Below are 13,053 nucleotides of genomic sequence, written 5' to 3'. Positions count from 1 at the left end.
TGGTGTCTGCCCAGGCAGCACCACTGTCTCTCTTAGGTGGAGCAAAAAGTCAGAAGACAAAGCAGCATATTAACTGTAACAGCTTGAAACCCATGCTCCTGTCTCTGTTCTTGCTCCCAAACCCCATTCCCAGATAACCACTGCCCAGTAAGTAGATCCCTTTACTCCACAATGGAGCCAAAAGGGGAAAGTCAGCTGCAAGCTTCCCAGAGAGCTGCACCCCTATTCCCAGGCATGCAGCTTCCCCAGGCCAGACTGCAGGAACTGGGGCAGTACCCAGGACTCTTGAAGTCTAATTCAAGACACTGGGTCATAAGTCTACCTGTACCTATGGCTTCTTCAAGCACAGACAGCTCCAATTTCCCCTTCAGCTACCCCCATTCTTCCTATAATCATGTGAAGGATGGTGGAAACTGCTGCAGGGAAATCCCTCCATTACAACAATAAGGAGAAAGACTACAATCTACAATCCTGAACAGCTCCATTTGGTGGTGAAGCACTGATGCTTTCCCCTGGCACACACACCACCTCAGGGACCGAACACTTGCCAGGTCATGGAGAGCATGGACAGTGCACTTCTAGAACCACAGAATCAACAAGGTTGGAAAAGACCTTTCAGGTCACCAAGCCCAACCTTTACCCCAGCACTGCCAAGGCCACCACTAACCCATGGCACTAATGCACTGAAACTGCTTTGGTCCCTTTCTAAGCATTCATCTCACCCTCTTCAGTAAGCACAGCACTGACTGTACCCCTTGATTGCAGCTTTGAGTTTCAAATGTGTGATAACAACCTATGAAACTGTTGGCCGAGGGCTCTCCATATGCCCCAGCTCCTGCGAAGCACAAAGGACATTGAGTAGTCAGGTGAAATGCAGCTCTTACATCAGTTGGTGCCTTGTGAATTCTTCATTTAATGTTAAGCTTGTCATAAAGAAACCTGGTTGCTCCATGGCTGAGGAATGCAGTCTTACCTTGCCTGCATCAGCATCATTCTCTGTGCAAATCGAATTCCAAAGAAGCTTTCCCAGACAGACATACTCAGGGCTATGTATTAATACTGCATTAGAAGTATTCTGGGTACTCTCTTCAATTTAATTGTATTTATTTTGCCTCAGAGAGGAGGAGAAGTGTTCTTCAGCTCATTGTTTTTAATAGCTCCTGGCTTTAGATTTAATTTGGGTCTGTCCTTGGGCTTGTTTCTGATAATGACTGTCAAATACTTCAAGTGTGCAGCAAGAACCAACCTGCCTCCATACCCTTCATACCCTCTGATGATGCTCCTTCCTGCACAGGCCATCTGCAAGAGACCTTGGAGAGGAAGAAGGTTTTGGGTGCTCTCCAGAGGATACTTCAACATAAAGCACAAGGATGAGCCTCTTGATTAACTGAAAGTAAGTGGCTGTGGTTTGCTTTATTGTGAGTTCTTGGATAGAGCTGGCAGAAGAAAGAGTGTCATGATTTTGTTTCTCTTCTTTTTAACATCTGATTGAAATTCCAGGTCAAGCCTTGCAGCCTCTGGCATCCCATAGAAGTGAAGCATTTTAAGAGCAACTACTATGAAGCAGGTACCAGCATGGTTTGGAACCCTCTCTGCACACCCCTGAAACCTGTGATGCTTTTGAGTGCTGTGGGCTCAGACCTGCCACCAGAGCTCTGCACAATCACCCTTGCAGCCAACCCAAGTGGACAACTAAGATCCTGTCTGCTTTGTCCCACCTACATGCTGCAGTTTCTGCTAACACTCAAGAGGTTGACAAGCATTCATGTCCCACAACAGGCTTCCTGTACCTGAACCTGTCATCCCCCAGGAGCACAGCTAGCCATCCTCACTTAGGCAAATGCCACAGGAGTACATTGTGCCCCAGCTTCAGCTAGGACAGGCCACAGTGACAACAAGCACTTGGCATCATCCAGTATGGATAGGAGAGGAAGACAAATGAGAAGATAAAAAATCATCTCAAATTGAAGAGAAAGCTCAGAGGAGACAAGAAAGAGACTCTTGGAAACATCCCTCATTTTACTTGAGCCAAGTTCTTCCTGTGCTCAGAGGTGACCCTGATGTTCACTTCAGAAGGTGGCTGAAAATTACTTCTCTGTGGGACAATGGCAGCTCCCAGAGCTCCTGCAGAGGCTTATATCTACAGCAACAGCCTATGTCACTGCTTGATAAACTTGAAAAGGGAACTAATTCGAGGGAAAAACCACCAAGCCCCAAAGAAGTTTCACTGAGAAGGGGCAGGGAACAAACAGCTTCCCCAAAGCACTGTACAGGTAAAACTGAACTGGCAGGAACCTCTTAATCCAACACTCCTGCTTAATACAGCAAAACCCTTCAGAGTCACTGAAGGTGGCATGGCCCTGTCTGAGGGCTGTGCTTACCCTGAGCACCCTGATCAGCACCTCCTACATCCCACACTTGATACAGCAAACCTCCAACCAGCAGAGACAGGAAGAGAAGTCCAACCATACTTCAGCCTCCTTTGGAGAGCGTGATCAGGCTCAATTCCTGCCTGCACACAGCTATAAAAACATTAAATCACAGAGAAGGAGGAAAAAAGAACTCTTAACATGACTTCTAAACTCAGCTCTTACTCCTTTTGTAAGTGTGGCCAGCACAGGGATAACCCAGACCCAAGTGAGACTGAAAAGGCAGGAAGATGAGGCACTGGAATGGGTTGCCCAGGGAGGTTGTGAATGCTCCATCCCTGGCAGTGTGCAAGGCCAGGTTGGACAAAGCCTTGCATGGCATGCTTTAGTGTGAGGTGTCCCTGCCATGGAACTGGATGATCTTAAGGCCCTTTCCAGCCCTAACTATTCTTCGAAAGATTCAGTCTGTCTTTAAAAAGCAACCTCATGTTTAACTCTCCGGAGTGCTCAGGACGTAGAAGTGAAATGGACTCATGCTTTTATAGACCTAGAGGAGACCCCAGTTCACATCTTACAATTTAGCACCTTCTCAAGCAGAGTCTGTCCAGTCTTCCCTCTGCAGACCTCCTCCGTGGGATCCTGTAGGCTTGTCCACCCACTTCCAATAAGAGGTAAAACCAATTTCCCCTGCCTCAAAAAGAATAATGAGGATATAGCCACTCAAACCTATGTAAATGTGTGACACTGGGGTGAAAAACTCTCAGTAAAAGTGTTTGTGTCACCTTCACATCTGGAGGCACCTGATCTCTGCCCTGCAGGGAGCAGCTGGTGCTTTCTGAGAGCAGGCTGCTTTCATTCTGCATTTGTAACACCCAAGGGAAGTTGCTAAACCCTAGGAGGTGCAGTCTTACAAGTAAAAATGGGAAAGGGAAGGTGTGAAGTTAGCCAAGGGAAAGCAGACTGACACATTTGTACTTAAGGAAAGACCTCTACCTCCTGAAAGCAATTGCTGGAGTTCTCAGCTGAAGCGCAAGAAGCAGATTAAACACAACCCCAACCAGAAAAACAATTTGGGGGCACTTTTGCTTTTTAAAGAGTTTTTCTCTTTGCCCAAGTTACAGGCACCCCAATGCGCCTGGGCCTGGTTCTGCTGTGAACTTCTGGCTGCAATTGGAGCTGTTCTGTAAGGAGAACCAAAGCCACTGACTCAGTCTGTTGTCTGTGCGTTCTAGCACAACCCAGTAAGGAACTCCTAACCACATCTGGAATGACAGATCCAATTTTGCATCTTCTTATAACTCAAATGAGTTTATAAAGCTTCACACTTCTGGTCTATCAAGCAATCTGACACAGAATAAAAGGCACAGCTCTCAAGTACCCCAGGCTTTCCCGAGCTTCCTCTCCAGTAAAGGCAGTGTCAACTGCAGCAAAGGGAGGTCATGCTGGCATTCAGTGCCTTCCCTGCCAGCAGAGGCAACACCAGACCTTTGCACTGTTTCCAATGGCCTGGCCACAAGGACAAATTCCAGGCTAAGAGCAAACTCCAACTCATTGCTCCGGAGTTGGACTCCCCAGCAGAGCCAAATCTTAGACATGTGTCCAGGGTATTAGCTTGAATGTGGCTCCTGATTTGAAGACTGCAAACCAGAAAGTCTCAAATTCCTGTGAGAGGGAAGTAACTTGTATGATGGGGAAGGACAGGATTTGATTTCACAAGTGAAGGTATCATGTACCCTAAAATGTGCTGTTGGCAATTCTGTGGCTTTGTGTTCAGTACATTTTAACACAGGCACACAACAATCACTCTGCAAAAACACAGGAACACGTCACTTACTGGTGTTGTGGTCTATGTAATAAACTCCAACCTGAGGATCATAAGCTTCTTCCCATCCTAATGGCAACTCATCACTAATGCAGTCTGCAAAGGTGAGTGGTTTAGTGTACCTGAAATGCAAAGTAATAGTCAGGATGAATAAAAGAACACTCCCACATGTCTATTCCAAACAACTGTCCAGAAAACAAGTACCTTGAGAGCTTCAGGATAGAAAACAAAGTTGAAAACTAACTGAAAGCTTTTGTTCTTCTCAAATACCCCCAAACTCTTCCCTTTCTTCAGCTAAGTTGCAGGCACATGAATTCATTCTGACCGAGCTCCTGAGCAATGCCCAGCTCCACAAAGGAACATAAGAACTTGGCCAGAAACAACCCCAGTCTCTCAAATGAAAGAACCAGCCTGTTTGCAGGCAAGTCCTGTATCAAAAATATGTAGACAAGAAGGAGCAAGATGAGAAATGTAATTTGCATAGCATGAATAATTAAGACTGCACAATCAATAGCAACTGCTGAGGACTGTGGGACCACTTGTCATGCAACTCCACTCATTTGCATTGCAATATGCTCTGTTTCATTAATGACAAACCAGATTAGTTTCCCACTATCCCAAAATGTGTAACCTGCTCCATCCAAATGAGGAAGTATTTCCCCAATACTGCTAAGATGAGGTTTGCTTTTGGAGACCACATCCAGCAGCAGTCTGAAGGCTTGTGTGGTTTCATCTGGCTGCACTGAGAAACCAGCTGGGAGCCCCACAGTAACACCTTACATTCAGTGTAAAGGAGACTTTCAGGGAAGAGCCTCCATCTACAAGATGTTCAATGTAAAAATCAACATTTAATGAGTAACATAATCCCCCCCAAAACATGACCAAGTCTGGTACATGGTGGGAATGCTTTGGTACAAGCTACATAAGGCACTACAGTCCCCCCACCTGAAACGTTACTGCATTTCACTATCAGCACATTGCCTTTGCCACCTGGAGCAGTGCTGGGATCAGTTTCCTCAGAAGCCTTCAATTTAGAGCTCCACAGTGCAAAAAGAACCCAAGAGCTTCACAATGTAACCGTGACAGTTTGCTGAGAGTTTCACTGACAGGTTTATTTTTACTGCTCTTAATCTACACTGTGGACCACAAGCATGTCTGTATAGAAAACAGAGATTACCTGAAAATAACCTAGAATATCAGTCCTTCTGATTGCTGTCCCTTATCCTATGTTCTTCCTTGTGGATCAAGCTGTTTCCTCAGTGTCAGCACCCACTATGTGCTGCTCTGAGTCCACTGAGTCAAAGATGCACAAGGGTAAAAATGCAGAGCAAGATCAGGTACAAGCAACAACCTGGAGGCAACAGATGGAAGTGTTGTTGCCAACGTGTTTTAACTCCAGTGCTAGAGTTAGTGCTTCCACCTCTGAAAGTGGCACCTGCTTTTATGTGATGCTGGTTTAGTGGTTCACATGGAAGCAGGACAGGCAGAGAAGGGGGAAGAAAAAGCCAGGCAGGATCAGTGTACTAGAGCAACAAGAGGCAGCTGGAGACCTGACAGGTACTAGGGCTCAGAAACAGACAATTTCACCTTTGAGATTCATGTTTTCAGCCTATATCCCAAGAAGCACCCACCACCAAGCATATACCAGTGCTGTCCTCCCTGGCTGACCACAAGCCATTTGTACAGAGCAGGAAGTGTTCATAAAGGAGAATGTGTCATTCAACCAGCAAGCAGAAGAATCATTAGGTTTAGAATTAAGAGGGTAATTCCATTTGTTACAGACAACATATGTTACACAGCTATTTCCCCAAATAGCTGCAGTTTCATAACCAAATTACTAACTCATCTCAACTCCTTTCCCTTGCTGTTATGGGGAAAAGGGGCACACACTGAAGCAGCAATGCTACAACTGGAGACAAAAGATATGATATGTTTTGTAGCCAGACTATGAATAAAGCATAAAGAAAAAAAGGAGATTATTTCCTTGTTTTAAGATACTATTTTGGGCATTGTTGTGAAGACTGAAATAAACCACTTGTCCAAAAGGGGTCCAAAATCAAGCATCTCCCTAACCACACTCGCAGGGTAGCCTGACACATTAAATGAACAAAAGGTGAAGTTTCTTTCTTACAGCATGACATGATGCAGTTAGTGTATTATTTCTGCAAAGCCAGGACTGTGCCTGCATTTGGGAAGTTAGAACCTAGGGCCCATCTGCAGAACTGCTGCTTTTGAAACCCCTACTCTGCAACTCACAACTTGGTCAAATCCCTTACCATACAACAGGTTCTCTCTCCAGCCAGGCTCAAACCAGCAATCTAGAACATGGACCCTTTCATAACTAAGGAAGGAAACCTACAACTGGTTTACACATCCCTTACTCTCCTCTGCTAGGGCAACTTCTGGATACATCCATCCAGCTTTCAAAAGATGCAATCATCCCAAAGTTCAGATAATCCTGATGCTGACTCTTGATGTCCATTCATGGAGGGGAAAGCAAGTGTGGCAACCAAGCCTGCAGGTGCAGCGGTTTCTATTAAACCCCCACTGGCTGAGTTGACACAAAACCTGCAGACACGAGTCTGCATCTTCTACCCATGCTTGCTTTGTTCTAATGCCCTTGAGAGCATCAGTTAAACCAGAACTACTCCTGAGACGTTTCATCTGCTTCTAAGCTGGAGGCTAAGCTTGGTGTGGAGCTCCTACAAGAGAACACAGCCTGAGCTAAAGATGTCTGTAAATCACAGCTTAACTCTAGCCTTCCAGCTCACCAAAAAGTCATGCACGTATTCATATCAACTCACCTGGATCTCATGCTTACCCTGCCTTGGACTACCTTTCCCCCATTAGCCACGTTTTACTCAGGATCATTTATAGGAACATTTAGTATTTTGAAGAAGACACCTCAACCCAGATTTACCCATTTCCATTACATTTCCCTAGTTTTCAACATGCTCTTTTTGCATTTTATTTCATTCAAGAAATTCAAATCTATGTGAGCAAGTGCAATGGCTCATGAGGACCCCTGGAAACCAGGTTCCTCAGCAGCCACTACACACAGTGAGCCAAGAACCCCACCACAGAAACCCATCCTGGCAACAGAGGTAAGAGATAACAGCATCACCCCGAGGAGTAGCTTATGGTCTTCAGGCACAGGAAAACCACTGCCTACTCACCAACCAGTGAATGTATGAGAACTTCCAGCTTTGTGGAATGTTGTCCCCAATAGCTCAAGTATTTGTAGAGCAAATGACAAATCCTGCTCCCAGGGTAGGCTTCCTAGTAAACTAGCTCTGGTTTACAAGTCAGAACAGCTTTAAATAAAGGTTAATGTATTTCTTATTTTGATTATCACCTTCAGCTTTTTCCACAGATAAAACTGGAACCCAATGTTATAATGCAGAAACTTGCTCATCTCAGATTCAGAAAACCCTTCTGTAGTCTTTAACTCCACTGTTGTCAATCAAAACCCTCATTACACAGGAAACCAAAGGCAAATAATCCTTGTGTAACAAGCTTCTGATTGACAGCAGGTTTGTTAAAGACGGCTGCAGGGAGGTTCCTGACGGGAGCAGCAGACTGGGGATCTGTGCCACTTACAAACCTGCAGTTAGTACTACAAAGGTAACAGAAATAAATCCTCAATTCTTATACCAGGAAATGTTGTGTTTGTAATGACTGGATTTCAGTGCACATGGTGACCTGCAGCATCCCAGCAAACCCAGCACACACAGCTTTTCAGCTGGGCTCATGGTTGTGAGTACATACGTGCATGTACATACATGTGTGCTTGGGTCACCAAGACGTAAAGCATTAGCTAACCAACAGTGGATCACCAAGTGTGCTCCACCATACACAAACCCACTTAATCCCTGTGTTTGCAGGGCTCCCAGACCCAGAACACATAAAGCCAGTTAAACAAGAGAGCCTTATGTTAGTGAGTTCAGTGCAGATCACACAGCCTCAGTGCAGATGAAGCAGCAGCCCAGGCGGTTTCCTGCAGCTCACTGCACTGATAGCAACGGCTCACTGCGGGAGGGACAAAGGGAGCACCTGCATCACCAGCACCTTCACATCAGCTCTCCCTACAGCTACAGCTTCAGCCACCAACCCCTAACAGCTTAACAGCTCTCCCCTTCCCTTCTGCACATGCAGGTACACAGTGAGTGTTTCACGGGCACATGGGTTTCATGAGCAAGGTCAAGCAAGATAAAAGTATAAGCTCTGGTAGATCCTTCCACTCATCTCTTACAAAACCAAACAGGTTTTAAGGCCAGCATTTTGTGGCAGACTGTTGGAGTCAGGTTTTATTTTCAATGGTTTCTACTCCAATTATATATTTATTTTTACACAGCATTTCTGCATGTGAATAGGGCTCATCCCTGCTTATGACGTGCCATAACAGAGGCCAGGCTGAAAGCACCTCAGTTCTTGCTGTACACAGCATCCTCGTGGGTCTGAGCTGAGGAACGTGCCCATGGACAGAGCTGCTGGCTGCTGCAGGAGCTCCTCATTATGACATCCCAGCTCCTTTGTTTCCAATGAGGTCATCCCATCCACAATACAGACAGTGATTATTTTTACACTTCAGCATAGAAACCCCTGTAGCTTTGCAGACCAATTTTCCAGCACTACAGCAATCTCCTCTTCACAAAAGCTTTACAAATAGACTCCCACACGTTTATTACTCAACTTGGTGCTCCAGCCTCAAACACACCAGGGCTGTGCATCACTATAGTAACTGTTTTCCCTGGAGCATCTCTCTCTATGGGGAGGATTGCCTCTGCAGGCTGGAGGTGTGGCAGCACACAGCCCTGGCTATGAGCTGGCTGGCAGAGCCTTCCTCACCCATCCCCACATGCCCAGGCACAAGGCATTGCTCCCTTGCATTCTCACTCCAAATGCCAGTGTGAACAGCTCATCTGCAATAATCAGTATCCTCAGCAGCGACACGACTGCTCCAAAACCTCAGCAACTGTTATGGAGGAGACCTCACGCCGGGGAGCAGAAAGGAGGCAACCATGAGATCTATGAATGGAAAAGTGCTTCTCATCTAACAAGGAGAAGCCTTTAAGAAGTGACCATAAATTTGAGAAGCTTCTTAACTATGCTCCAGGGAGTCTGATGAGAGACTGAATGGGACAAAGTTTTGGAAGCCAGACATTACCCCAAGACACACACAAAGGCACAGTCACCCTAAACTTCTATTACCTCAAGCAGATACCATTCAATGACTGTCAGTATGTGCAGCATAACAGTCTGGTCCTGGTCTTGCTGTGGTAAAGGATAAGTAGGAACAGAATTACATCCATGATAGCAAAAATTGGGTCAAGTCTGAGAAAAACAGCTTGTTTGAAATTGTTACTGTAAACCAATCTGCTTGAACTACAACATAAACATCACCAATAGTAATGCCCTTAAAAACCAACACTTTATCTCAAGCAACTCAGGCTGCAGTGCTCTTTCTTCTCAGTAGTGGTCTCCTTCGTTGCCATGGGTATTGAGCATCTTTCATCTCCTCATAGCCCCTCCATGCACTGGGCCACCTCTTGGTTAAGTAAGCCCAACATCCATCCTCAGAGCTTTTCTTCCAACCTACTGTCATTTTAAACAGTTTAATTGACTCTCATGGACTCAGTGATGTCCTCTACTGCTCTTTGCCCAGGACATGAGAATGAGCCCTACTCCTCACCAGTGTAGCTGTGAGTTGTGTGTAGTATGATACTGTAGACCCTTTGCATGAGCAGAAATCAGTCACATGCTGCCCAAGCAGATTCTCCACAAAGCAGGTGAGGACACATGAGAGACGCCTGAAGTCAGACAGCAGCCTGCATTTCCAGCATTCCATATACAAATCTGTATACTTTTAATAGTAATACATTTCTATTACTCAGATTCATGCAAGCATTGAGCTATATAATACCCAATTTACCACTCCACCAGCTACAACAAGCACATTGAGTATGAATCAGTCTAACAGCTCGCTTGCTGTATCCACCTCTGCAAAGGCTTGCATGTTTACAAGCTCAGCTTCGCACAGTGATGCTTTGCCCATGCATTTCTTTTCAGTACAGACCATTTACCCCTGGAAGCAAAGAACTACCAAGTTATTTGTGAGCAGACTATCAAAAACCACTTAGAGACTTGAGCTCATTCCCAGAGATTAACAAACTGGTTCTGCTAGCAGGAGAGAGGCAGAAGGTCACTCATACCTCCTGAATCACTCAAATGCAAAATTCCTGGGATAGTTCAAGGTTAAAGAGTCAGGAAATGGGAGCTGAGGCTTCTCACAACATTAACTTGCCTGCCAGCCTGTATATCCTGCATGTTTTCCTGAACCAATTAAGCAGAAAAGATATGGAAGAGTAAGGTACAACTTGATGGGAATGGTGCAACACAACTAAACTAAAGGCATGCGAGGGTTGGAATTTAACCACACAAGTAATGTGAATTAGTTTTCAGTAGTGGAGGTTGGGTTTTAAGCTTGCCTTCAGCTGTAGCATGAGAAGCAGCCTGGCCACCTCCACGGCCTCAGTACACTAACCAGGGCCAAGGCAGCTCTCTCCACTCAGAGGTTCAATTGCTCTTGAAGAGAGACTGATCACAGTGAGGGGTAAACTGTCTACCAAACACCCAGAGTAGTCAGACTCGTTTCTTGACATATTTGGGAGATTATGAACTGGAAGGTTTGCCTCTGTGCTCACAGTCTGCTCTGCTATCCCTCTGAAAGGCTGCCTGCAGTGTGGGTGGCAGCAGTTTACATTGGCAAGATGCCTCAAGATAAAGAGGTGGGTAGGACAGGCTCCCCCAACACAGCTCCTGTCGCAGGGAACCTGGAGCTACTGTCAGGAAAAGATAAATATTTGAGATCTCAGCCATGAGGTGAGTATTGGACAATTGCTGTACTTCAGTGCTCAGGAACACGTTATCCCATGGATGGCAGCAGAGCAAGCACTGGGCTGACTTCGGGTGCTTGACCTCACAACCTGTCTTCAGACAGCAATGAGTTGTCACTCACTTCATCTGTGGTTATTAAAACCTTTGACTCTTTCAGAAGCAATGCATGTTGCTATATTTCTTACCAGCAGGTGCCATCTCTACTGTGAAAAAGAGCAGTATGACAGCAAATACCTACCCAGCTCCTTGTACCCCTTATTCATGTGGCATTTGAAGTGGGAAAACAGACAACTCTAGGATGGCATCACTGGACTAGGGTCCACTACCCAGTGCAGAACCCAAGCATTGCTAGCATAGAAGCACATTTAGAAAGAGGCAAGGAAACCACAGGAGGCTGGGTTTAAATCCACAGAGTTTGCATGCTGCTCCCTGGTTCACCTCCAACTAGTGCTGGGCTAATTGCTAACTCCATGCACATCTTTAGTAGCACTGCCTGCCTGCTTTTTCTGCATTATAAACCTTCTTACTGAGTTATATTGCTGTTTGATGTTCCCGATCTCAAAGAGCACCATCAGCAGGCTTCTCATTCTGCATCACTTACAGAACAGACCAGGCAAGCACTGGGGCATCACAACAGCCTCTTCTGCTCTTTGCCCTAAGACAGATCAGCTTCAGCCACTTAGCTCTTGTGCAATGCCTACATCACTTCTCAGTATCAGACTGGTTTGGGTTGGAAAGGACCTTAAGATCATCCAGTTCCACCCCTCTGTCATTGGCAGGGACACCTCACACTAAACCATGTCACCCAAGGCTCTGTCCAACCTGGCCTTGAACACTGCCAGGGATGGAGCATTTACCACTTCTTTGCACAACCCGTGCCAGTTCCTCACCACCCTCACAGTAAAGAACTTCTTATTTCCAACCTGAACTTCCCCTGTTTCAGTGTGAACCCATCACCCCTTGTCCTATCACTACAGTCCCTGATGAAGAGTTCCATTCCAGCATCCCTGTAGCCTCCTTCAGATACTGGAAAGTTGCTTCTTGAAGCTTTACTTCACTGCTCTGACCTTCAGCAGCCTGGAAGCTGGGAAGTCCTGTCAGGTAGAGCAGAACCCAGCCACACATAGGAAGGCACTAAGTTAAGTAAAGCCCAAAAATGTCTAAGCACAGCCACAGGCGGACATGTGTGCCTTCAATGCCGTTGTAAACTCAGTGGTACCAGGTATGAACACGACCATTTCTGGCTGCCTGTAACAATCAGAGGAGATGCTTGGTCAAGCTGATCTTGGAACAGTGGAGAACACAGAACAAAAATCTTTCTAGTTGCAAAGCAATCCTGAATTCAAGATACAGAACACTTCCTTAAGCATAAGCATTGCCCTGCACACTGTAATTCCTGCTATATCCTTCCAAAGGGGCAAACCAAAATCATTTCAACAGACTCAGCCTTGCAAGCTGGCATTGAAAACAGACAAAGAGGAGGAAGCCCAGTGTATACAGCACTCAGCTCATGGATGCAGCAACTGCAGAAGCACATAAGCAGGTGGAATTCACAATATCAGATAAACTGATATGATACAGATTTATTGCTTTCTCAGCTCCTGAAAAGTCATCCCGTATCAAACCTAACAAATGTCAGAACAGGAACAGAGATCCAGAACAACCATGGGAGAGTAAAGCTTAAGGAGATTTAAAGTGTTGGAAGCAGAAGAGTATAAAGCTAATAGGTTTAGTACCTTTATCGTCCAGTGTAACAAAGCCTTGTTTACTTCATTACTGAGAGGGTGCTGAGGTGCTGGCACAGGCTGCCCGAAGAAGCTGGGAATGCTCCATCCCTGGCAGTGTTCAAGGCCAGGTTGGACAGAGCTTTGAGTGACATGATCTAGGGTGAGGTGTTCCTGCCCATGGCAGGGGGTTAGAACTGGATGATCTTAAGGTCCTCTCCAACCCAAACCAGCCTGAGAT

General features: G+C 45.8%; 1 protein-coding gene across 2 annotated transcripts in view; it reads right to left on the bottom strand.

Moving 5' to 3' along the window:
* Window positions 1–13,053, bottom strand: part of WWC1 (WW and C2 domain containing 1) — a 68,880-nt gene that overhangs the window by 33,061 nt on the left and 22,766 nt on the right. Inside the window, exon 2 of one of the 2 annotated variants that reach the window (XM_034066790.1) lies at window positions 4,204–4,313. The exons of the other annotated variant lie outside the window; for it this stretch is intronic. Coding sequence (XP_033922681.1) covers window positions 4,204–4,313 — 110 coding nt within the window. The remainder of the gene's footprint in view (window positions 1–4,203; window positions 4,314–13,053) is intronic. 2 annotated transcript variants of the gene reach the window in all.

Source organism: Melopsittacus undulatus, chromosome 10, assembly GCF_012275295.1.
Source record: "Melopsittacus undulatus isolate bMelUnd1 chromosome 10, bMelUnd1.mat.Z, whole genome shotgun sequence".
Taxonomy (NCBI): domain Eukaryota; kingdom Metazoa; phylum Chordata; class Aves; order Psittaciformes; family Psittaculidae; genus Melopsittacus; species Melopsittacus undulatus.
The sequence above is the reverse complement of the archived record's forward strand: the minus strand, read 5'-3'. Positions and strand labels throughout refer to the sequence as shown.